The 25,058-nt window shown below is 40.9% G+C and overlaps 6 protein-coding genes across 9 annotated transcripts; 4 read left to right on the plus strand and 2 right to left on the minus strand.

Annotated features, from left to right (window-relative positions):
* Nucleotides 1-45: 45 nt before the first annotated feature.
* LOC129591583 (protein GPR107-like) lies at nucleotides 46-4,582 on the minus strand. Its single transcript, XM_055487277.1, is given in 9 exon segments — nucleotides 46-673; nucleotides 741-965; nucleotides 1,135-1,252; nucleotides 1,377-1,450; nucleotides 1,538-1,747; nucleotides 1,872-2,195; nucleotides 2,198-2,383; nucleotides 2,678-2,812; nucleotides 3,947-4,582. Coding segments are annotated over 9 exon segments (1,695 nt in total). The 5' UTR covers nucleotides 4,052-4,582; the 3' UTR covers nucleotides 46-355.
* On the plus strand, nucleotides 4,485-7,792 carry LOC129591558 (uncharacterized). The gene is given in 10 exon segments (XM_055487240.1): nucleotides 4,485-4,506; nucleotides 4,905-5,071; nucleotides 5,145-5,445; nucleotides 5,907-6,172; nucleotides 6,231-6,302; nucleotides 6,391-6,559; nucleotides 6,624-6,719; nucleotides 6,722-6,837; nucleotides 6,945-7,221; nucleotides 7,287-7,792. Coding segments are annotated over 10 exon segments (1,710 nt in total). The 3' UTR covers nucleotides 7,511-7,792.
* A 1,058-nt stretch (nucleotides 7,793-8,850) lies between these two features.
* On the plus strand, nucleotides 8,851-9,834 carry LOC129591655 (pre-rRNA-processing protein TSR2 homolog). Its single transcript, XM_055487392.1, has one exon. It carries the CDS (start codon nucleotides 9,025-9,027, stop codon nucleotides 9,643-9,645), a length of 621 nt encoding a protein of 206 aa, XP_055343367.1. The 5' UTR covers nucleotides 8,851-9,024; the 3' UTR covers nucleotides 9,646-9,834.
* Nucleotides 9,835-10,168: 334 nt separating this feature from the next.
* Nucleotides 10,169-15,741, minus strand: LOC129591549 (uncharacterized). Of its 4 annotated transcripts, XM_055487227.1 has the most exons (6): nucleotides 15,503-15,741; nucleotides 14,481-15,437; nucleotides 14,318-14,392; nucleotides 12,155-12,348; nucleotides 11,938-12,057; nucleotides 10,169-11,002 (listed from the first exon to the last, which is right to left on the minus strand). In XM_055487227.1, exons 2-6 carry the CDS (start codon nucleotides 14,533-14,535, stop codon nucleotides 10,664-10,666), a joined length of 783 nt encoding a protein of 260 aa, XP_055343202.1. In that variant the 5' UTR covers nucleotides 14,536-15,437; nucleotides 15,503-15,741; the 3' UTR covers nucleotides 10,169-10,663. The 4 variants fall into 4 exon arrangements, with proteins under 4 accessions (XP_055343202.1, XP_055343205.1, XP_055343203.1 ...); XM_055487230.1 differs by having other exon boundaries at nucleotides 10,169-10,935; nucleotides 14,481-15,741; XM_055487228.1 differs by having other exon boundaries at nucleotides 11,867-12,057; nucleotides 14,481-15,741.
* Nucleotides 15,742-16,818: 1,077 nt separating this feature from the next.
* LOC129591550 (neuroendocrine protein 7B2-like) lies at nucleotides 16,819-18,989 on the plus strand. The gene is made up of 2 exons (XM_055487232.1): nucleotides 16,819-17,329; nucleotides 17,815-18,989. The coding sequence occupies exons 1-2, from the start codon at nucleotides 16,959-16,961 to the stop codon at nucleotides 18,185-18,187; spliced, it is 744 nt and encodes a 247-aa protein (XP_055343207.1). The 5' UTR covers nucleotides 16,819-16,958; the 3' UTR covers nucleotides 18,188-18,989.
* Nucleotides 18,990-19,294: 305 nt separating this feature from the next.
* Nucleotides 19,295-22,898, plus strand: LOC129591548 (RUN and FYVE domain-containing protein 2-like). The gene is given in 11 exon segments (XM_055487226.1): nucleotides 19,295-19,398; nucleotides 19,485-19,767; nucleotides 19,824-20,487; nucleotides 20,902-21,052; nucleotides 21,190-21,489; nucleotides 21,553-21,710; nucleotides 21,773-21,827; nucleotides 21,829-21,998; nucleotides 22,088-22,191; nucleotides 22,286-22,308; nucleotides 22,407-22,898. Coding segments are annotated over 10 exon segments (1,950 nt in total). The 5' UTR covers nucleotides 19,295-19,398; nucleotides 19,485-19,580; the 3' UTR covers nucleotides 22,545-22,898.
* Nucleotides 22,899-25,058: the final 2,160 nt, after the last annotated feature.

The following is a 25,058-nucleotide window of genomic DNA, read 5'->3' on the forward strand; positions in this document are numbered from 1 at the left end:
GGGAATGTGCAACTTCGTGTTTAGATGCGGCGAAACCACAGCGTACACGATATGGTTACATTTACTCCAAAATACATTCCTGACGACTGAAAGCTACTGTACGTTTCCGTTTATCATCACGGATGCTGAAACAAAACTAGCGCACAGATAAAACGACGAACGAACCGCATTCAAACTAGGCACTGGTGCACGTGTAAAACTGTAATATACTGTAACTGTTCATATTACGATATTTTTATCGTAAACTATTCAAGAGTTTATATGCTTTAAGACATTCAGACAAGTCATTTTTAACAGAACGTTCACGGCGATGAGAAAGTGTGCTACAAAATTAAAACAATCCACATGCTTGATTTCATACTATCAAATTCGCTCGGGATTCGGCATCGTCACCTTTTGCTGAGCTGCGGAGTGTGATCTGATCAGAATTGTGTTTGCGGTCATACACCACAACATCATCCATTTCCACGTCATCATTATCATTGTCAGCATCTTCTTGCGAAAGTAGCAAGTACGGATTTTCCAACGTAGGGCGGAAAGTGTATCCAGTGAGAAGGAAGAAAATAAATGTTCCTCCTTCACGAAAGACTGTGTTCAGGTATGTATAACGGAAGGGCACGGTCATGTCGAAAATCATAACCACTATCCTTGTGAAGTAAATGTAGCAGACAACCTGTAAGACGTAAGACGTTAAGTAAAACGGTTTCGCAAATTCAGTTCAAAACATTTGCGTAGCCTACCAGCATATAAAATCTTCGAAAAAGTCGCATTCTTTGCAAATTCGATGCAGCTTTTCCATCCGTGCTGGCCGCTTCGCTGAGATGCCGAATTGACCATACTATGGGAATCAGGATGCATCCGCAGCAAAAGAAATCCACCAGCATAAAAATATATCCCCACATGGTATACCGGTAATCCCCCGTCTCAGACTCTTCCAAAATAATGTAAGCAATATTTGCCAGAACCTAACACATTGAAAAATTTTTATACACGTGCCAGTCTTCTCATTTAACCATCGTGCAACTTTTCCGTCTAAAACAATTTACAATTCTGTGGATTTTCCTAACGCTTTCATTACTTGATAATAGGTAACACATAATGCAGTGCTAATGGTCAGGAGGATTCAACACAAACCTGAAAAGGTATAACGATGATAAAAATCTTCTTCTCCTTGCTGGTTAGGAAATTTTTTATGAAAGCCCATCCGGTCCCAATAAGAACAAGTGTGATGAACAGCAACGCACCCTTTAATCTAACATTGTAACCAAGTTCAATTAATAAGTAATTCACACGGTCGTATTTGTGCTCAACCGGAAACACGCTGGATCGATAGTTTTACGCATATGCAATAGTGTTATGTAGAATAAAATACGCACAAGTGTGTTATGTAGAATAAAATCGCCCATCCTTCAAGGGGTGCTCCTAAAGCGCTAATGAAGTGATAATTTACCTACAAAAAAACCAAAGGCGTCAACTGCGTAACCGAAACAGATAAACCAAACTGAATGTTTATGAAACCGCTATAAAGTTAACTTACTCCGTGGCAGAGCAGCGAAGCCGCTTTCAGAAACACGAGAATCAGCATCACATAATGCAATTTATAAACATCTCGTTTCGCCGTGTGCAAGATCCAGCCCCATACAAAAGCCGTCGCCAAAAACAGGAACGCCATAATAAAATACACAGTTGGAGAAAAACGTTCTCCAACAGCAAGATAATCGTTCCCATTTCTTTCGACTATATCAATCTATAAACAAAACTGGGAAACATTCACATGACCTCCACAAAAAAATTGGTTCTCTCGGTAGTGAGCACTGAGCACTGCGTTTATCGTTCGTATCTTACAATATTAGTTAAATTAATAAACTTACCGTCAATGACGACCGGGTAGCTTTACGGTTCTCATAATTTGGACAATTGTGGTAGAATACACTGTAAGCTCCTTCGTTCTCCACGTTGCCCAGCCAAATGGCAATGCTAAAGTAATACTTAAAATCGCGTTTGATCAGTTTAGCCTTGTTGCCATTCTCCAGAGCAGAGCAGCTATGCAGTTCAGGATAACTGGCATCTCGAGCCTGTTGTGATACGGACAGGCTTTGGCCCTTTTCATCGTCCACCAAGTGGTCAACGAGTTTTAGTTCTACCAAAGTTTGCGAGCAGCTGAATATGTCTACTCCATCGATACTTCCTCCACTTGGGGTTGTTTATTCACAATAACACGAGCTATTTCATTGGGCCCATCAGGTATAATTTCCACCAAAATCATCGCTGTGGAATTGTCCAAGCGCGGTTTATCGTTCTCCCCAAATATACATGCTTCCTGATTTTTCTCAAAATAATTCGCAACTTCAAAGTTACGGCTTTTGTCGATTGTGAATCCATGCTGAAAATTAAAATCCGAAATCAGTAGATTATTCGCCAAAACATTAGAATTTTACCATAATGTAATGTCAACATAAAAATCTCAGTCACCACGAAAACCTTTTTTATATTTCGCACTTGCAAAATAATTATAATTACTTATCGTTGACATATGTATATCATGCTCATTAATCACTGTCCTCGTATTTTTCCATTCAGCACTAGTAAGAACACCACCGCATTATTATCACATTTTACAAAAGCCTTTGCACTGTCCATATTCAGTTTATTTTCTGATTTTCGGTTTTCCGCTTACTCTGCCCTTTGTAGTGCCATTGAACTGTTCAGGTGAATTCGCGCTAAATGCATGAAATCCAGAAACCGTCAATGTCAGCAGTCCGCCACGTTGGAATCCAAAAGAACTTGCCAGAATGTAGTGTCGATCATCATTCTAGAAAAACAACCACAAAGATCAGAACTGTATAAACATTACAATATCGTATATACTCTCTACACTGAAACTTTGAAAAAATTAATGCAGATAAAATGCGGTAACACCGTAACGGATTAGATACCCACCAAACGAAAGGAAGAACTGGTTTTCTGGATTGAGAACAGATCATTTCATTAAGGTACACGAAAAAACATTAAAAAATAACTGAGTAATTCTAGCCTCTAGATAACTTTACCATAATATTAACATAATAATATCTATATTAGACAAAATGCTTTCTTGGAAGCGGCCAACCATCGTTGTGAGGTTGTCATTATGACCACAAGATAACAAGAAAGAATTGCCGTGGGATTACGATTTGGTTTGCCAGTAGTGGCACCACATGAATGCGCGGGTTGTGGCTTCCAGGTAACTTCAGATGGCCACCACGGATTGTCCTGCCTGTATAGCAAAGGTAGATGGAGCCAGCATTTGGAACTGAACAGTATACTGGAAAGGGGATGTGTAGCGGGTATACCTTGCGAGTTGGAACCGAAAGGAATATTCAGGGACAACGGGAAGCGTCCAGACGGATTGACATTGGTGCCAGTGCAGAGACGGAAAGCAGCTTATGGGACGCCACTTTGCGGACACGCTAGCACAGTCGTACGTTAAACGGTCAGCAAAAGCAGCAGGCGCAGCGGCACACCAAGCAGAATGTCGGAAGTGTATATCGGCAGCTGGGCGAAGAATACTGGTTTTATCCTTTGCCGTGGAAACCCTGGGAGTGCTCGGCGAAGGAGCCAGAGAAATGGTCAGTTTTCTTGGACGGAAAACGAAGGAGAGGTCCGGGGAATGCAGATCCACGGCTTTTTTAAAGCAGCGTATTAGCCTCGCAATTATTAAAGGCAATGCGGCTGCCGTTTTAGGAACTTTACCGGGCAAGAATAAACTGATGGATAATACTGATTTCGGTTGTTTTTTTAATTCTTAATTGTGTATTGTTGGCCGTAGTGATATGAATTACGACTGTTATGTCGCGATAAGAACATAAACTATAAAGTATCATGTAGGAGAAAGTCTTAATTGAGATTTGTGCCAGTTTTGAACTTTAATGAGTTTACTCTTTACTTTGTAGGGTTTGCCACTAACCTCGAGAATCAAACGATGCTTCCTGCCATCGGTTAACAAGCAGAGGAAACAATGTATAATCACATAAACAAGCCGTGTGTTTATAGGCACGACACAAAACTTCATCGTTCTCTCCGTTGGATGATCGTAAATTCACAGACACGAATAAAACAGCAGTATTCCAAAGGAAGAATGCTACGATCAGTGGTTTCCTATCAGTCCCATGACACCGTCAATTCAAAAACCAGGAGACTGGTTGTTCCTTCTTTCTTTCGGTGGAATCAATTCGTTATATTCTTAACACTTTCAGCGCCCCGAAGCAGAAGGAAGAAGCAAACGATTTACCTGGCTTTGCAGAGTATGCGCGAAACTTTACGCTGTGATGATTACAGATTACTGCTGGCAGACCACTAAAATGATCGAGAATGTTTCACTTATGACAAATAGTATAGCTCTCAGGCCGTCAAGCAAAAACTGAAAAACCAGTTTAAAGGAACATCATACAAAACTTGGAAACATCAGATCGTACTGTTTTGACTACTGGCTCATTTATACCATAATGGAAGTCAACAAAAATACGTGTGAAACTGTGAATATATACAGTACAGCACTCGAAAACTCCCAGATATACAAGTAAAGTGGTAAGTCTGTGGTAAACAGGTACACAGGTAAGCAGCAAAAGTTGATTTTGGTTTCCTGCAGTGCTTCTACGGGCTGGACCACTGGGTTGTGGTGATTAGCGACAAGTCGTAGAAATCGCTTCGCTCGTATTCTCATATACCTAAAGTACGTAAAATAGTCTTTTCAATTTCTTAAATTTTCTTTTGACTTTTTCAGCATTTTAGTATTTCGCTTTTCATTGAAAATTTGGTGCAATTCGGTTTTAGTAGTTTATCTTCCCGGCGCCATGTTTTCTGCCAGCAAGATTTCTGATGACAGCCTGCTGGATCGTGCGCGCATCCGTAGCCAGATATCTGAGTTATCAAAAAAGCAGCAAGAACTAATCCAACAACTTCCGAGCTCCGGAAGCCCAGCGCTGACGATGGAGCTAAAGTCGATCCGAAGACATGGTATCAAGCCCGCAGCGAGCTGTACAGTTCGACAAGTAAACTGGAAGACTTGCTGGATATTGCGGAAAAAAGTACAGCATATGATTTTGCACTATTGCAGTGCAACTGATTTTAAAACGCTTATTTTCTTTACCATCTTTAATTTTCAGACGCAACCCGAGCAGTCGACAAGCGAGTGGCAGACAGCTGTGCTAGCATTGCAAGAAGCCGAAGAAACATGCCGTGTGTTGCGCATAATCCAGAGTGTATGCCGCAGACTGGAAAAATGTCAGGACGTGCTAGCGAAGAAGAAATTCGCCGAGACGGCGAACGAGCTGGTAGAACTGAAACGCCAGCTGAACGATTTGGCCCGCGAAGAACGCTACGGATTGAAGATGATCAGTGGATTAAAAGCACGTCGTATTGAGTTAAATTCCGCTCTGACGCTGGCTATTGAGCAACATTGGAAGGGCTGATTTATGTACGGTCTGGGCAGTCTGTCGAAGAAGTTGATAAAGATATTGTGGGAATTCGACTGCAGTATGCTTTGGATGATACACCGTTCGGTACGCTGCTTACCGACTTGTTGCAATCAATGAAGACTTTAAGGATTTTTGACCGTGTTATATCGGAAATGGCCACTAATCTGATGGAGTACGTTTTCCTTCCAGTAATCAATGGTGCCACAATAAGAGGTACTCCCTTAAGCCAAAATTTTTTGTTAAATTCGTGCATTCGTATCGCTTTCATTGGACCGATTATTTCACACTGCTGATATTTAACGCTGTACTGTACAGTACTTATCCATTGTTTTGGTGTCTGTTGCATGACGTTTTTACTGTTCTGTGCATTTGTGACAGATCACAATAATGAATAATGTTTTATTGTAATGTATGCGAGATTTTTTTAAAATGTGGAATATTGACTTTCAGTGGTCTGCGATGCCGCTGCGCAAACGCAGACCCTGTTCATTGTGCCGTGGCGTCCTTCTGCGGAACAGATGGATAGCGCCTCAATTTTGGATGAAGTATATCAGATCTTGGACTTTTTACAAACGAATCTTTTTGTATTGGGGTCATCCCTGAATCAGGATATGATTTCCGTGATCCGGAACCAGACTGGATGCAAACTGACGCAGTCCATCCGCAATGATGCGGTTGCTCTACGATTACCTACTGAATTCGAACAATTTAATGAGGTGAAATCTGATTTATGCGGAACCATCGACTCGATGCGGAAACTGACGCAGTCCATAGACGGTTATGGTTGACGAAAAAATACCGCATAAAGGAAGATATTTTGCGGATTTTGCAGCCGATGTCGATCAGGTGGTTATTTTTTCGAAGTTCTCATTCCAAACAGAACGTTTTCTGTTTGTTTGATCGTGATATATGTATTTGTTGACTCTGTATTTAGTCGATCGCTGTCGGAAATCATGGAAAGCTCTGCAAAACTTTTGCAAACCGCTCAATCCTGTGGTTTAACCAAAGTGTCCCTTCCGGCAATAAGGATGCATTTTCACTTTGGCTGGAGCTTGTGCCTTACCATTTTCAGGAACGCTTGATTACCGTACCTGTTCTTAGTGGTGAGAATTCAAAAGTGGCATTTATTTAAGGAAGTGATTTAATTGTGTTTTTTGTTTTTTGTAGCGCTTTATTTCAGCAGCTGCATTCATGGATCTTTGCATTTGTACATTCTTAACAGGATGATCCAGCGATCGACCATAGATCGAAGGAATATCAACATTGCACAGCATTTGCCGATTTGGTTTTGAAATTCCGAGCCAAAGCGTACGAGGTTTTAGAAGCTGCGGTTGCGAAATCGTGCAAAGATATTCAAGAAGCGATAAATGCCGGGCCGACAGCATGTAAGCAACCAAGCTATAGAATGGTTTTGGGACAATCGTAAATCATGACAAGTAGAAAGTGATGTGGATGCTATATTGAACAGAAGTTCCGTTTCGTATTTAGGGCTATCCAAAATTGCAGTTCCGAAAATTTGATGACATCTTGAACCGCTCGCATGTAAAGCGAGGACTGGATCTTGTGCAGCGGTTATCAACAGTTTGGAGTGAAATACTTCCTTTGAATCGTTTTCCTGCAAGCAACCGGAAAGTTATAGATGCCGTATTGACAGACGTGTTTAATAAACTTATAGCAGTAGAGGATATCAATGCATCGGATTCGGCAACGTTGTGTGGTCATTTTAAGTGGATCATGTCGGAATCTGAAAAACTGCTCAAGGTAGGTCTGCGGAAATTTCGATTTGAAATGGTGGTTGTGTTGAGTTTTAGAACTCATAAATGTTAATAGATAAAAGATGCGGATGTGGTTCCTTCAAATACGTTTCGGGATGGCTGCGCTGTCTGGAAGTCATATTTGTGCTGGACGCGTCCATGTCGCAGATTATGGAACGATGGGCGGATGGTAATGGCCCGTTGGCGGAGCACCTCGCGTCGGATGAATTAAAGAAACTGGTCCGAGCCCTTTTTGAAAATAATGATAAACGCGCCCGATTACTTGCTGTGATTCATTGATGGTTTAGATGCGGCATGGTGTGCCAAAAGTCTTTCTGTCGACCCTGTCTTGCCGGTTTTTTACTTCTCTTTCGATTTGTATGCCTTCTATAAGAATTGCATTTGCATTGTTGGCTTTTTTTCTCTGACTTTTTCCGTTCGTACTTTGTTAATTAATCAGTTTAAAACCAGAAATTGATGCGAAAGTTGTGATTGCGTTGTGCTGCTTACCTGCTAAGTGCTTTGTTAATTGTTACTGAATACATGGATCAATGAAATAACGTGATCATGGAAGCAAAAGTGTGCTTCATGAAAAAGGAACACACTCCAGTGGGCATTTTTACGGTTTATATCCAAACTAGGTAAACCAGCCGTGAAAAACAGAAAATCACAACTGCACTAGAAATATACTTACAGTACGTCTTACCGCTCTTACGTAAACAACACTTCAAAAATTTTAGCTGGTCTAACTCGCCGGGCGTTGCTTACGTGAGCTACATACGTGTTCGCGATTGGTAACTTGAAAAATGTTTTTTCTCGCGTTGGTTAATACGCCTCAGAGCCCGGCACGAGCAGGAAAAGTGCTGCTCGACTCGCTCGTTTTCATTTGCCTAAACTTTCCGCTCGTTCAGCTCGCTCGCGGCCGAACCGCCGCTCGCTCGGCTCGCTCGTTTTTCAATTTTACTTTGTTGTCGCTCGCTCGACTCGCTCGTATTCTTATTTTTGCAAATCGGCTCGCTCGTCAGCGGAGATAATTTAACGTTTCAAGTTTTTTGCGCAAATTATTTACGTATTCCAAAATTTAAGTCTCCCCAAAAAGCAAAAACTTTGTCAAAAAAGGATATCTAAAATAACTTCTCTTCCACATTGGCTGTTCATTTTTTATAACTTCGTTTTTTCGCTGAAATTTGAACTGATTCCCGTTTTATTGTGTATTTTGAAATGCAATAAAAATGTCTGAATTGTTTACCAAGCTCGGTTCAATAATGTCTTTGTTGCTTACGGATTATCGTTACCTAGTCCCGAGACTCCCGACTCCCAGTAAACTAGTTCGCGCGAAGCGCGAAGGTGACGGTGATTTACGACCCTATTCAGCTTGGTCAAGGTAATTTTTACGCAGGAATTACGCATTTTTTACGCATTTTTTTCAGTTCGCATAAAGTCAGCCTGTAAGCTCGTGATCGCTCGCACCCGGCGATCCCGCTCGCTCGGCTCGCTCGCATATTTTTTTCTTGTTGCTCGGCTCGTTTATAAATTTACAAAACAGCGCCTGCTCGCTCGAAGTGTTCGCGAGCTCCGAGCGCTCGCGAGCCGAGCCGAGCTGCTCGGCTCGTGCCGGGCTCTAATACGCCTTACGTAACGAGAGTGCCAGCAGTTAGCTGTTAGCAGGAGGTTTTGTTGCCCTTAAATTATTAAAAAAACTTGTTTGAAGTTTTGGGTTTTTTGTTGTTTAGTTGCAGTTTTAAAGCCACTTCATTAGAGCATCCATCTAAGTTCGTCCTGCTGTCTTGTTACGCATATCATTTAGAGCGGCTATGTTTGGAAACAGCGAAGTGTTCCAGCAAGCCGTGCATCGTTTGTACGGAGGCTGGACAGCACTGCGTTTGGCAGTAGAGCACTACGAAGGCCGCGGGAACGCCGAAGAAAAGGCGAACTGGCTGGAAAACGACACCGTGGCGTTTTTCGCCTCGGCCCGAACTGATGTCGGCGTGGATGATGTGGAGGGTTGTCTGGAGAACTTCTTCAACGATGAATTCAACACGCTGGTGGAGGACGGGAGCATTGAGGAGATCGCGCGTAAATTACTCATGTTCTATCATCTCGTACGCAACGGCGACGAGACTGCCTTCCGTAATGAACTGAACCGGTTGCCCGCCGTCGCACAAGTGAACGGCAGTGTGGGAGCTCCGCCGGTGGAGGATGACGGAATGGAGTCGGACGGTGATGACGAGATGTTGGAAGATAAAATGGGCGAGCTGAGCATTGGCGCGTCAGCAGAATCTGCGGCAGCACATTCCTCTGCATCTGCTCCTGGAAATCAAGCGTCGCATGATTCTCATTCTCCCACAAGCAGACATGTGAGGAACGAACCGGATGAAGATGGTTTTATTACTGTGACAAATACGAGAAATCGAACAAAAAAGTCGGGAGGATAGCGATAATCGCGTCCATTGTTGATATTATTAGACTTCTGATATTGTTGATAAATTTCTGTCGAAGAGCTCTATTGAAACCGTAGAAAAAGTGGAGTCTGTTTTCCATCGTATTGCGATTTTTGTTGTTCAGTGAATTTCGAGTTATTGCGTTGGGGAGTTATAATTAATTAGTAAAATTTTATTAAATAGGTTAGCCTAGGTATGTTTGCTGATGTCGCTGTATTAATTACAATTACTGTCAATTAGCACGTAATTACAGTATGTCACATACGGCATTGAAATATTATTATGAAAAGCCACGAGGGCCGAGGCGCAAGCTGACTGTAGCGTCCCAAGCTTGGTCGGCGGTCCCATCGAGATGGATTGTGTGTCGTGGGGCCCATGGGCCACACGACACATAATAAATTTTAAGATGTAGAACAAAGTTATAACATCAGTTAACCAGATCTAGTCTATGACAAAAACCAGATTTATTGTTTTATGCAGTATTTCCATTGTGCTAACCTGTGAGAACGATGCCGACTTTCCACGCTGAATTAAACAAAAACAGAACAAAATTATATGTAGTATTAAATTTATTAAATAAAGTGGTCGCTGGATGGCTCGAAGAAAGAAGAAATATTCGTAACGTACGTACACCTTATAATTATCGGTTATCGGAAGGCATATCAATCAAGGCAATGCCCTTGTACATACAGTAGATAAAATTGTAAGGTACAGCTTAGGACAAAATGGTCGCATACCCAACATCTCCACATTCAGTACGAATGCAGCGCAGTGCACTGTACGACTGAGTTCAAAATATCCGTTTCGTACAAGTGCACTGCATCGCTTGCGTACAGAATGCTGGGTATGGGGCTATGCGACCATTTAGTCCTACATTGTACTTATAACTAGTGCCTCGAAGGTAGATAGGTGCCGACCATCAAGGAAAAACTTCCGCGCAAGAAATTTATGGATATCGCCTTATGACCGGAAATCGTTCGAATTCACTCCTCAAAGTGGGATTACAACTTAATTATATCAATAGTTGTGCTGGCACTGCTGGCCTTATAAATTTTTTTGTTAAATCAGAAATTTTTGAGCGACATGAGAGTCCATTGCAGACGATCGTAACGGCCAAGATGGTCCATGGCGTGATAACCAGACCAATAATTGGCTCGACGGCCGGCATGGCCCCTGCCGGACATCCGTTCAAAAACTCCTTCCAGGTTGCGACGCTCCATACCAGGGCCATTACCAGCCCGAAGCAGTTCATCATAACCGCTATACCCTCAAGCGATCGTTTGACTGCAATTAGTGACAAGATGACCTCGCGAAATTGTGATTTTCCTTTGCCCGGACGCCACTTATGAATCTGTATTAGTAAAGGACATTCCAAAAATAATTTTCCCTATTTTGTATCTCCCGGCATTAACGCATTCAGCTAATATCATCCATATTGTTACAAACGTCCTTCATTAGCAAACTGTATAAAGAAGTTATTTTGTTTAATTACAATCAAATGGGGAAGAAATACCAAAAGAAACACCAAAGGGTTTTCAAAGATTTTCACGTGATTTTCCCGGACAGTTTTTGCTACTTTTCGCAATCTTTCTGCTCATTTTCCTTGATGCATAAAATATATTTAGGTTAAGAATTCTTTCCTCTTACAAAATAAAGTTTTGAACAAAATGTCCTATTCAAACCACTTTTCTAGAAAATAAGAACTGCTTGGGACTAGGTGTCAAAATCAGAAAGCATCGCAGCATCCAGACGGTAAAAAACAGAAAATTTCATGAAAACATTTGCTGTTGTCGGTGGAATGCAAACTTTCTTGGTATCTGAGATGCGCACGACTGGCCATAAAATGTGCTTTTTATCGATGGGAAGTATCATGAATTTGTAAAAGCGAAACGGCTGGAATAAGGGAATTTCGGTGTCTTACGAAAGAAAAATGTTTACTTTTAATCCTGAGCTTTTCAAAATGTCCTGCCATCGCAATAATATTAAGTACTAAATTTGCAGTTGACACTTTAAGTTTTTTGTTGAAAACATTGCCAGGTCAGAAGTTGCAATAAAAAGAATAATTTTCAAAAAAGGTGCTGAAAAAAGTGCAAAAGCAGCATTCACCATTTCGTTTTTCGTTTGGCAAGTTCTTCTTCGATTCTTTTGATTCTTATTTCTTCACATAGTTTACATAATGGGTTATCCAGCAAAAATTATACCATTTGTGTATAACCTAAAATCGCAGGGAGACAGAATAGGGAAAATTATTTTTGGAATCTCCTTTTGTATATGCAACTGCAATACAGAAAACAGCCAAAGCGTAATGAGTCCAATCCACATATTTATCCACAAAAACCACAGCTTCCAGTTGGAGCCGACGGGGTCCGTATCCGACTCTGTAGTGTCGGTATGAGTATCGTTTTTCTGCAGTATTAACAGAATATGTACCAGCATTACGCGTATATTTATATTATAACATACTTACAAGTAAAATTCTAATCTGGTACATTTAATTTCTTACTGTTATAGTGGCGTAAGCAGTCAGCGTTGCATGGTCTGTTATCAAATTTTTGTGTGTTGCCCATCCGGAAGGTACGCTTTCCAAGAGGAATTTGAAAGTGGAAAGAACGAAATTGAGCCAAACGTGCTGGTAAATGGGCTGAACTTTACGATAAACCAGTTTTTCATGTTCCGGATAGTCGTCATCGCCCTCAGCTACAAAGCCAGAAATTAATGTTGCCGGAAGTGCTCCAATCTAAAATGAATTTCGAGTATTCGAAATTCAAATACACTACCGTTTGAATTCCGAGTAATCGGAATTGCAATTGCAGGCATTCCAACTCCGAGTAATCGCAATTTAAAAGGACGCAGTTGTAATTTCGAATATTCGGAATTGCAATGCATATCATATGAATTTTAAGTAATCCGTTGTTAAAAGAAATTTTACTTAATATTTTGATTATAATTTATCATCAAACTACGTACTATGGAACGGGAAGTTTTGATGCGATACCTTACATAGAAGTAGTAATACTGATTACGTATTTATGACCGAAATAATTTTATTAATTAAATGACAGCAGAATTTAATTTCGAGCGCTCGGAAAATTTTAGGGCGTGGTCATTAAACGTTGATGTACCTTTATCAGTTCGGCGTACAATAAACTTTCTATAGCAAAAATAACAACAAAAAACAGGTTTCCGTTTAAATTGACATTATTCTGGCTTTCACCGTCGCAAATGAACTGATCCATGCTCATCTAGCGTTGTTGGCTCAAAACTCATCGGTCAGCGTTAGCGCAGTCTACGGCTGCCTGCGGGCCGGTGCGGCTACTACAGCGCCGACGTGTACAGTAATGATTTGGCCAGCTTTTATTTGGGCATTGGGTGATGACACTAGCACCGGAACACAGGGCATCGGAGTAACTGGCGCCGTTGTTCTTCATAAATTCCGAGTCTCCCCTCCTCACAGAAGGGTGTGTGCGGTAGGGAAGAACGACTTGTTACATTGAATTATGACCTTTACCTGATACAACAGCAACTTAAATACATTAAACACAAATGCACTATCGCTGTACCACATCCGCATTGCTTCTCCTATTTATACATCAGGATGTACATCCCAATGACACACTGGTCCCTCATGACAGACCCACTTCATTAATTCTAGATTTTGTGCGAGGTTCGAGTTACCAGTGCCACTGATCTCTACCCTGATCGCGCAAATATGTTCTGCCTAGCTAGTCTGCTTACTCGTAAGTCGTAACAAACACCTTCTTGCTCATTTAACGGTTGCCAAGTCCGCAAAAGTATTGACTGATGAATTTATGGAAAGTGCATGCCTCCTATATATATAAGCCTCCTAAAATGACCACTAACACACCATTTAATTGCCCTTAGCTCTTTACAGGCGTGCGAAAAGTTTTCGTTTTAATAGACCTGGATTTGGGAGAAAAGTTATAGTACGAGTACTAAAGAATAGTTCTAAAAAAGTGCAGCAATAAAAGCAAAACCGTATATGGAAATAATTGTAATTTATTTTTGTTTTATAATATACCCAGGACCTCATAAGAACTGCCGGCCGGGGTACCAACCAGAAACGAATGCGGGATGATATTTAAGCTTTACTTGAGTCACTTTAGATGTGAATTTAGTCAGTAAAATTATAGTACAGATATAACGGATTTCAACAGTTCGCATAATGCAAAACTCGTATATCAATGTATTCTTAAAACTTGTCTATACTGAGCCTGTAAGTAATAAACAGGGTGAAAAGGGTGCCTATGTGGCTATGATAATTACCTGGTCGCGAGGTGTGCACATACTAGTAACGGTTTCCCTTTTACACCGCCCTCAGTTAGACGTATACAGTAAAATACTTGTACATCTACTGTAAGAATCTCAAGATTCTGCTCTATTCTGTTAGTGTTAAATAAATTTCAAAGAAATCGAAATTCAGAAAAGTCCCGTTCAATTCTGAATATTTGGATTTTATTTTACCGTAGTTTAAATTTCGAATATTCGGAATTCGCATTGCCACATTTTGAATTCCGATTACTCGGAATTCAAAATGTGGCAGTGCGAGTTCCGAGTAATCGGAATTCAAATTACGGTCTTTTAAATTTCGAGTACTGTATTTGGAAATCTAATAAAAAATATTTAGATTGCTCGGAATTGGAAATACCTGAATTTGAATTCCGATTATTCGGAATTGGTATCGAAATTCTTTCACATGCAATTTGGAGCACTTCCGGCAACACTACCAGAAATACAAACAGTATTTAACATATGAATAATTATTTATGATAGTTCGAATACATTATTACGAGTATCTGAAATCCGCATACATTTTTCATCGGATGTGTCGATTGTGACCATTTCTCTGGTTTCTTGTTCGGCCATGGAAGGTACGTACGACTTTGCTTATGCTTTAGTCTGTCCGGCGTAACACGTGGAAAACAAAGGTCGTGGGTAATACAAAGGACGCTCCAAAAGTAAGTTTCCCTATTTTGTATCTCCCAGCACAAAGGCCTTTAGCTCTTACTATCAATACAGATATAAATGCCATTTACTAAGGAACTTAAGAAAAATATAACTCAGTTTAAGTACAATCAAATGGAAAAGAATTGCCAAAAAAACGTTCGACCACTTTTCGCACTTGTGCCACGGATTTTACCAGGACCGTTTTTGCAATTTTTCTCAAACATCCTCTAAACTTTTTATAACGCACTAAGCGTCCACAAGTTAAGTATTCTTCTCTCTTCTAATCTCAATCAATAAACAAAGGAAATTACTCATACTGTTTTTCTGGGAAAATAGAAACTATCGATGACTAGGAGCAAAACCCACAAAGCTGCCCTACTTCCAGACGATGAAAAAATCCAAATTTCATGAAAAAATTTATTGCCCTCGCTGTAACTTAAAAGTCCATTGGTATCTTAGATGCGCATAACTGCGCATAAAATGTTCTATTTATTGATGAAAAGAATCTTGAATTCATAGGAGCGAGAAGGCTGAATAAGGCAAAATTTGGTGTCTCGAGTATAAAAATTTTTACTCAAACTCCTGAACTCTCCAAGATGATTTGCGACTAGGGAAATATTAAGCATACTATTTGCTATTAACACTTTTAATTCACCGTCGAAAACTTGACTGGGGCGGAAGGGATGCAAAAATGAATCGGGTTTTAAAAAGACCGTGGACAAACTGAAAAAGCGGTACGAGCCATTTTATTTCCCCTTTCTCGCGTTTTTCATCAAACCATTTGATTCTTATTTTCCTGGTTTGTTTACATAATTGCTTATCTACCAAAAAACATATCAGATGTATATTACTTCAGATGGCGGGGAGGCAAAATAGCGAAACTTACTTTTGGAGCGTCCTTTGTACTTAAAGACAGCGAATCGTTAAGTTTGTAGTACACATAGATGCGACGCGTATAAATTGAACACGATTAATTTAACATGCATGGAAGGGTCGTCCCAGGGTAAAGCGTTTAGAAAATACGAAAACTGTGTTATGAAATTTACGAATGCGACAAGAAACCTGCTGATACATTTCTGTAGATAAAATTTCACCACCCAAAATAAATGACGATCAGTAGAAACTAGAAAGTAATGTGTGTGCTCTACGGAGCCTGCAAAATGCACGAGTAAAATTTTCAGCTTTGGATGCGATCGATGAAATACGTAATTCTCTTACTGTTAGCATAAAACGCGGTAGAGTACTATACTCATAGTATTGAAATATCTGTACTGAAGTATTTCTATTTTAGAAAAGCGGGCAGCCAAATGTAAAGAGCGTTTAAAATTTAAACGCTTCTTTAATTTAAATTTAAACGCGTTTAAACACTTTTGCCACTATATCTGTATTTTACGATCGACTGAGCGTAATTATTTTGCTGGAAATTTCGGCTTTCGACGCTTGTACGAACTACTTACGAGGTATGTGATTATACGCATCGCGAAAATGACACTTGTTTTGAAAGATTAAGCAGGGCGATGATACTTGTACTTCGTGCCAGTATGCGCACGACTTCCACGCCTAGAAGCGTTAAAAAAGTAAAAATAATTAAACATGTCAAAATGCCGGCTTTTGAGTCCCGCATACGTACATAAACCAACGAAGCAAAGTGCGATACGGCAACATAAATTTTTTCAAGTGTGGTATTTTAGCTGGTACGGATCTCATTCAATGTAATTATGATTAACTTTTAAGGTGCATTAGCTACTCTGTTATTTCGTAATCAAATTTGAGCAAAAAAAAAACAAAATGTAAGAAACGACGGCTGACAAAACCACCAGCAGCAGTCATTAGTGCACTGGACTCCAAGCACTACGTAACTGTCATGCGTTGCGCCGTTTACATGTTTTCAGGATGAGTAAATTTCGAAGCAGACCGGTATCACCGCGAATGGTACTGTATAAATCCTTATGCACAATGAATTACAACCGTGGTATCCGTAGATATACCCGGAACCCAGGATCAACGGATACCCCTGTTTAAAGGACGGGCACCGTACAGCTGCACGGTACAACCACAGAAAAGGAAAATACTGTATTTTCCTTTTCTATGGTACAACGCTGCCAGTCCCGGCATTATCGTACATTCATCGCGCGGACCGCTCAAAACAATATCGATTTTTCCTTGTGCGTCATCACATGGTATCCGGGACGCCATTCACGGGCATCCATGATACCCATATGGAGCCAGCTTCTAGAAGCCTATGCATCGACTGTGGCATGTCGATCCACCTCAGCGGAGAAAACCATTTACAGGACTCGCGAATTTAAAAACACATCAACACCATCTGCTTACACCGAAAAATGCTGTCTGTCCTTTTCTTTTCTTATTTGACCATCGCATTCTCCCCACTGGTCTACGGGGAGAATATTAATAAGCTCCAGGATGTCCTCAACCAACTAGTGGGTCACTACTACCAGGAAACACCGGAGGAAGAATTACTAGGTGCGATGCGAGCGCCTGTGCAGGACGACATTATTATTCCCTCCACCGTTCTCCGCGACGAAGAACACCTTCCGTATAATCCGTTGTGGGGTCATCAGTACCTGTCCGGTGGTGCGGGCGAAGGTCGACAGTTTCTCTCACCGGAAGGCACCATCCCCAACATCCATCAGGTCAAGACGGATTCCGTACTGCCCGCGTATTGTGATCCACCGAACCCGTGTCCTGAAGGGTAAGTCAAGGTTATTTTAGCGCATCGATCGAAAACGTTAACAGCGCACACGGCTAATCAAATCGTCCTAAAGGTCATGTGTGTGTAATGTAAATTAGTATACAAGAAATTATGTGATTTGGGTTGCTTGATACTTCGTAATGTGAGCGCAAACATTTTAGCATGCAAGCGAAGTTTTACAGATTATGCGAAGTAAGACAAATAAATGCACGGATATAAAAACAGTTACGCTACTGACAATTGTTGAACTAAGGAAGGTTTTTGTACTGTACAGTTTGTATACACCTTACAACAAAATTAAATTATCCGTAAGCAGTCAAACGTGTTGTAGACATGTATAACTAACAGCTTTTTGCAGTTTTGCAAAGATGGTTATTTCCAATTATTTTATGCGCAAATCCCGTAGCGTTTCGTGGATTCAAACTTTTAAATGCCCTTCTTGTGCATTATACTGAGTATTGCAATAATAATACAGAATGTTCCAGGTACACTTCTGCGGACGGATGCTTTGAAGATGTTCCGAACACCGCGGAATTTTCTCGGGAATATCAAAGCCAGCAGAACTGTCCCTGTGATCCGGAACATATGTTCGACTGCTCAGTTAACTCCGGCACAGGAATGAATAGCGTCTCGATCGATGGAGCTCATCAGACTGTTCGCGGAAAGAAATTTCACGAGAAGAAGTCAGGCGACGGAGCGTCTCATAGTTATAATGAACGTCACCCGCGTTCCGTGAGCTTTGCCAACGAACACATCCATCCAAAACCCTTCGCCAAGGAGAATCCCTACCTGCAAGGAAAAGCACTTCCGGTCATCGCCAAAAAGTCACCGCTTCACCACAAGTTGCCGCGCGACTAACAACTGCTGCCAAGATTTCGAAAAATGTGCTTTCGTACAGAGTGCTAATTAATTACTTATACAGATTAAAGGTCACCGTTTAGATTGCTGTATCACCTTAAAGCTTGGATCGCCCCTGCTTAATTTCGCACGCTTTTTGTGCACCGTTTTTCAGTTGCGCTAAGAATATCGGCACTACGAGTAATCAAAATCTGCTCTCGAATCGGCAAATATCTACAATTAGGCTCTAGCGTTTCTGAAACTCCTAAGACAGCGTAAATAAAAATTTTAAAAATTTATTTTCTCCTAAATGGCGGCCGTTGTTACACACGCCAGTAATATTAAATTTTTATAATAATTTAAGTGTAAGTCCGAATGTTCGATACGTACAGCCACAGATATGCGTGTAGGCAATGAGCCAGCGGCTGCAGATTGATCATGTACCGGCAAAGCTTGAACTCGTACTGTAGCTGAGAATAATCCTGCCATTTGATCGTAAGAAATCGTAAAGCTTGCACACAGAACAATGCATTTACAAATTCTGAGCCAGTTTTCTATGAACATGTCACCAGTAAAATGTAAAATGTGCAATTGCTGCTATAGCCATTTATATTTTGCTACACAATGCAGTAACGCACACATCCAGTGCGAAGTAAATTAGGCTGATTTGGAGCAGACTGATCACAAAAATACAAATTAATGCCGATCATTCTGTTTTTGTCTTACATTAATTTTATGAACGGGCTTCTGTTGTGTTATTATTTTATTGAAAAAGCAGATTTGATGTTTACCCATCAGGAAATTTGTTAAAAAATTCTGTACAGCTTCTTAATGTCAAAATTCATATTAAGGACTGTACAATTAGCTTACTAATTATTTTAGCTTTGTTAGTTTGTTGTTAGAGGTATTATTCTGACTTTATAAATGTTCATTACATTTCAATATATGCATAAAAATTTTTAAGTCGTCTTGTTTTTCGCACTTGGGTGGTCAATAACAACAAGTATTTTGCAACCAATTTTTGACTTCGTGCGCATTTTGGTGAAAAACATTGGATGCAAATGTCCTAAACAGCTGCATACTAATCGTAACAACGGTAACATAAATAATTTGTGGCGATGAGGCTGAGACCGTGTGACGCAGAGCTGTGCTATAATCCCAGTGGTATGACTATGCGCACATTTGATGATGCATATTAAAATTAGCTCTTTTATTATTGAATCTTGCAAAACGTAAGTGATAAGCTTCGCGAACGTCAGAGATATTTTTAATTTTTAAAAATTATGTACAATCTGATATTGAACCACTGTAAATTTAGGGCCTGAGGTTCGTTACGTCATAATATTCCACTATATCGTCGAGATATCTCATTTGATTGCTTATCGGTTTGCGTTTATCTGTCAAGCCTATCACCATGAGCGACCAGGGGCAGTCTGTTAGCCCATCGCTCTACGCTGCCCTCACCAGTCCGATAACGAAGACATTCGCCGAGCAGCGCAAGCATCTGGTGCATGTTCCGCGCGGATTCTCTCTGGACATCCTCCCCGATTTCATGCTCCCTGTGCAGAACGACGCTCGTCAACGTTCTGAAGCGGAAGCAGGTGACAGAAGCCATCACGCAGCCGTCCAAAACAATGTTGCATATTTTGTCTTGCAGGCGACAAAACCATGGAGATCGAGCGTAAAAACATGCTGGGCTTAACGCAGCTGATCGTCAAGGATGTTATCGAAACATCCATGCCACTGGATCGTACCGTCACCGGCCAGTTCCAACCACTACAGCATCTCTTCAGCATTCTCGAACAGATTTTAAAACATGGCTTCAGACCCAAACCGAAAGGACTGCTGTCATCGCGCACGAAAGATATCTGGAATATTCTGGAGAGTCTCGAGACCGTCTGTCCACAATCGAAAGAAGTCACGGAATCCTGTCGGAATCTATCGCACATTGAGACACCCATGGGGAAGGTGCGCGCATGGATTCGGTTGAGTTTGATGCAGAAGAAACTCCCGGATTACTTCAAAGTATTGGTGGATCATCGGGACAGTCTGCTGGCTGACTGCTACGAGAACGGCGCCATGCTGATGAACGACGAGAGCAGTGTGGTGGCGGGATTGTTGGTTGGACTGAATTTCATTGACTATAATCTGTGCGTGAAGGATGAGGATTTGGATCGGGATTTTCAGATGATTTGTTTGTTGCCGTATTTGAAGACACGCAGTCAACCTGCGCAGGAGCCACCGGCCAGCGATGGTGAAATGGGACTGAAAGCGATTTTGGATCAGAAAAATTATCTGGAGGAATTGAATGCTCATTTAAAGTAAGATCAGAACTCTTTTGTTGCGAACTTTTAATGTTTGAATTTTAGGATTGAGAGTTTAAGAATTTATTGAAATGTTTCGAAGCATTGATGACCATTTGCAAACGCGAAAAAACTAATTTCCTAATTGCTGTTACTAGTATATATACAATGTAGTCTTACAACAGCAGATTTTTGCGATGAATTACGAAAAATTAATATTAGCACCTACATCTCGAATTTTTTTCTTTCGTTACTGTTCTAACGTTTACTAGCTGCAATTTCTTTGGATAAGGAATGCTGTTTCCACTTTACATTCTATATAGATGAGGATTTTTTATATTTTGTTGTTAGATTTGTAGAAATCAGCAAAATGCCGTTTGTGCAGCAGAAATAATGTCTGTGCCTGCTCAATGCACAATCACTGCATTGCAGATACCAGCTGGATAATCTGGAAAGTAAATGTGAAACTTTAACTACTTCGAATACAAAACTGAGCACAGAGTTGGAGGATGCGAGAAAGTTAGCTAATACCGCGCAGCTGGAAAATCAGGATCTCAAATTAGTAAATGAACGGATTCAAAAGGTATGGTGGTAGTGGTACTGATAAAATTTAAACAAAAAAGTAATCAGGAATCCTGTTTGCAGCGCGTTTCCATTTTCTGCCACAGTACTACCCTAGCACTATTATTTCAACAGTTTGTTTTACATTATTGCTTTTAGACTGGGCGGGATGATAATTCAGGCGAAGCATCGCGTGCGGGTTTCGATCCTTCGAATTCGTCCGGTGTACAGCTGAAACTGGAACGCGAGTTAGCTTTGAAGCAAGATTTGGAGCGCGAGCTAAAACTTCAGACAAATATCCGTATGGAAACGGAGGCGGCTATGAAGTTAATGGAAAGAGATATCCAGGAGAAAGAGGAATTGCTTTCTGTGTGGAGAAAGCAGTTGGATGACCTGAAGCTTGTTAATCTAGAAATGTACCAGAAATTACAAACCGCTGAGAATGCTCTTAAGCATAAGGTAATTTCGTGAGTTTTGTGATTACCATGCCTAGCATAATGTGGAGACTTTCGAATTTTTCAGTCCGATTTAGTGGCAAGAATGGAGCAGAAAATGCAGCAGATGGGAGATACAATGTTGCAGCTCGGAAATCGTATACAGATCCTAGACAGTGAGCGGCGAGCGGCGGAAGAAACAGCCAGGAAGCTCAGTATGCAACTGGCGGAAACGGATGTGACTAGGTATGAAGATCGTTCGATGCGTATGAACAAGCAGTGCAGTTGTTATGCTTTGGTTTCTGCAGATCGGTTTTAGAAACAGATCTTCGCATGGAACAGGAACAAAAAGCCAACTTGATGGGGTTCCTTAACTGAACAGCAGAATGAACTGCAAAAACTGCAGGGCGAAATTCAAAGCATTCGGAATATCAGTCAGAGTTATGAAAAACTTCGCAATGAACATGACGTGCTGCAGCAGATGAGCCACGAGCAAGAGGAAACTTTAGCGGAACTTAGCACACATTTGAGCGAGTATGATACTACTTTTGTCAGGAAGCGTTCCAAAAATTGTCGTAGAACAACGCGGTGGATTTGCTTTAATGACCCGAATACTTTTGCAGGCAAAAAGTGAAAGTTGCCGAAATGAAAGAGGTCACGTCGCAGCTGGACCCGACAGCATCACAATGGGAGAAGGACGCTACCAGCTGCAAATTATGCGAAAAGCGTAAGTTTCGAATTATGTTCAAAATGCACCCCTGCATCATTATGTACGTTATTCTAATTGGTTGCTCTTTGCTAATGGTTTTACTTTTTTGCAGCATTCACGGTTGCCAGAAGAAAGGTGCGTTTTATTATAGAATGGAATATCAAAATGATACGTATTTCGGAAATACGTTTGGTCACGATTATTGTATGTTTTGCAACTCGGTTTTTTAACAGCACCACTGTCGTCATTGCGGAGGGACTTTTTGTAATCCCTGCTCGGACAATAAAATGTCACTGCCGTCCTCGCCTAAACCAGTGCGGGTGTGCGATAATTGTCACATTCTGCTGCTTCGACGATATTCCGCCAAGTGATGCATAGCGTGGGCACTCAGCAGTTTCCATGATCTTGCTATATTATTTGTTGCTTGTATTCCGGTGCTTTTAGAGTTTATTTGTATCTGTAATTTATTTTGTAGAGAAATTTGGCCATGCGACTATTTTTTAGTTTTCTCCCGCCGTTGATGCATCCGGTGAAATACTTACATTATTTTATCCGAGCTGACTTGAAATATTTTCCGTTTTCTACTGCAGATATGTTTCGATTGTACAAAATTATGGTGTGCTACGAAGCGTTGTCTGTTTCACCGTTTGTGCACTTTGTATTTTGTGGGTGGTATGTTATAAACGTCGTTTACAAATTTATTTCCGTATATCTGAACTAGGTAAACATTCACGAATTCTGGAACTTCCTTCTTTGGATGACATAGATAACGCGCGGCTAAAAAACGCATGAAATCTCGTATTGACCGTAATAACGGCAAAACTCTATACAAGCGAGAAATAAATTTAAAAACTGTCTTAAAACTCTGCAAGCATATATTGTGAAAACTCTAAAAGGGCGAAAGCATCAGGCTTGCCTACTATCACGAGCCGAAATCTCAAATCTGGATTTAATGAAAACTGGGTTTACCACAACGCAAAACTCTTGAATAAATCAAACGTGTAAACGCTCAAATTCACCGCAACAAAACCGAAAGGAGGGTTGGCAAAAATATCCGCATCAAAGCAACTATGTCCGATTCCACCGAACTGCTCTCGTCATTCCATCATTTCACAATTAACAGAAAGGTCAAGTGTCGCCCTCTTCTTCGCTATCGTGCGCCAAGACGACAGGCTCATTAATTAAGCGGTATTACAACCGAAGAACAATTTTACATGGTTCGCGTAGAGGTGCTCGATTGCCGACGTACCGCAGACCCAAAACACAGGAGACTTCACATTGCTAGGACATACGCTAAACTTTATTGCATTAATTAAACTTTATTAACCGGTATCAAAGTATGCACTTAGGCATTTTCTATACGAGTATGCTATATATAGACACTATTTCTACACATTATAGAAAGTACTGGGTACAATTGTTCATAAATAACATTACATATTATACGAGTATGCACAAAGAAAAATGAAAGCAACATAGTCATAGAAAAATGAAAGCGACATAGCGCCAAATAGTTTTGCTACGCAGACAAAATGTCGGTAAGCACTGGCCAGTGGTTATCAAATGATTTTTTCAAACAGGTAAAACATGGCCTCTTTAATAAGTTTGAACGAGCGTTTGTTTTTGGCTCTTTCGATGCTTTCCTGAACATGATCCTGCGTAATCGTGTGGCCTTTTGTCGTCGTGAAGTGGCCACTGAGGCCGTCTTCCGAGAAGTCCAGAGCCTTTTTCGGTTCTTCATAAACCGCAATTAAATTGAAACAGGGATCGACGAATGCCTGCCGGGCATCGTAATGCGCATCGCTAACGAGGAGATGACCACCCACTTTTATATACTTGGAGCAGGATTTGGATACGATACCGGCACATGCCGATATCATCAGGTCGAAAGAATTGCAACTTACGCCAAAATCCGACTGGAAATTATCACACAAAAACTTCACTGTGGTTTCGTTGGTGTATTCTTTATGCTGCTCCACCCAGTCGAGCATACCCGGATCGGCGAATTACGGCGCGATATCACGAGAAATGTCCAGGTACGTTACATCAGGAAAAATTAAAGATGCGGTGATGTGTTTGTCGCAGCCAGGGTAGAAGACTTTGCGGGCGTTTACGGCAGACTGGACCGCTCGGAAAATCGGGATATGCCAATCATCCACACCCTTGTAGACTTTAAGAAACTTGGACACGAGTCGCGGAGAATTCGAAAGCTTTGTCGGCATCGTTTTCGCTTTAAGATCTGACGGTGAGCTGCTTGCACCTGGACTGCGGGTTCTTTTCCTAGTTTTTGCGCAATGGGCGTGAGTCAGTGGATTATCTTCATTTTTCCTACCCTCCATTACTGAATTGGTTTCCAAATCTTCTATAAAAATTTAGAATATTCTATATCGTATGTAGATATGACTGCAAAAAGCGAGGATAGCACGCCCTAGTACAGTACAGTATTGTAACGTACAAGTACTAGTACATACAAATTCTTTACGCCAATAAGTAAAAAATATTTAAGTACTAGTTCATCTGTGATGTCGGCCGGTGTATCAAAGAGCAAACATGAAACAGGAGAAGCGCGCGCTACTGAATTTTGTGGCAGCGAATAAGCGTGGAAATTCAGCGCGGAAACGCAGCTTCTGTACTGGGCACGGTTGGATGTTCTCGAAAGTTAGAGGAGTTATTTTACTAGTACTTGTTCTAATTGTGGGGTTTTTATAGTTTAATAAATGTAAATGGCTTCTGCTTGTACAAATTGACGGATGCGTGCACAGTGCACAGTTTTTATAAACGGGAAATTAATAAAATAAAAAATTGGGACGCTGGTTTAGGTACTAGCAAGGCATTACACTACACTACGTGATAGCAGCGGTCGTAGTGACTGCACAAGTAGTGAT

The sequence above is a fragment of the Paramacrobiotus metropolitanus genome, unplaced genomic scaffold (genome assembly GCF_019649055.1).
Source record: "Paramacrobiotus metropolitanus isolate TYO unplaced genomic scaffold, Prichtersi_v1.0 Parri_scaffold0000047, whole genome shotgun sequence".
NCBI classification, from domain to species: Eukaryota; Metazoa; Tardigrada; class Eutardigrada; order Parachela; family Macrobiotidae; genus Paramacrobiotus; species Paramacrobiotus metropolitanus.

What these genes read in the sequence shown, in the direction of transcription:
- LOC129591655 (XM_055487392.1), top strand. Translation starts at nt 9,025, where the DNA reads ATGTTTGGAAACAGCGAAGTGTTCCAGCAAGCCGTGCATCGTTTGTAC.
- LOC129591549 (XM_055487227.1), bottom strand. Translation starts at nt 14,535, where the DNA reads ATGGCCGAACAAGAAACCAGAGAAATGGTCACAATCGACACATCCGAT. An exon ending in CGACACATCCGATGAAAAAT is followed by an intron (nt 14,393 to 14,480) that starts GTATGCGGATTT and finishes TATTTCTGGTAG; the next exon opens with TGTTGCCGGAAGTGCTCCAA. An exon ending in TTACGCTTTGGCTGTTTTCT is followed by an intron (nt 11,003 to 11,937) that starts GTATTGCAGTTG and finishes TTACTAATACAG; the next exon opens with ATTCATAAGTGGCGTCCGGG.
- LOC129591550 (XM_055487232.1), top strand. Translation starts at nt 16,959, where the DNA reads ATGCTGTCTGTCCTTTTCTTTTCTTATTTGACCATCGCATTCTCCCCA. An exon ending in CCGAACCCGTGTCCTGAAGG is followed by an intron (nt 17,330 to 17,814) that starts GTAAGTCAAGGT and finishes AGAATGTTCCAG; the next exon opens with GTACACTTCTGCGGACGGAT.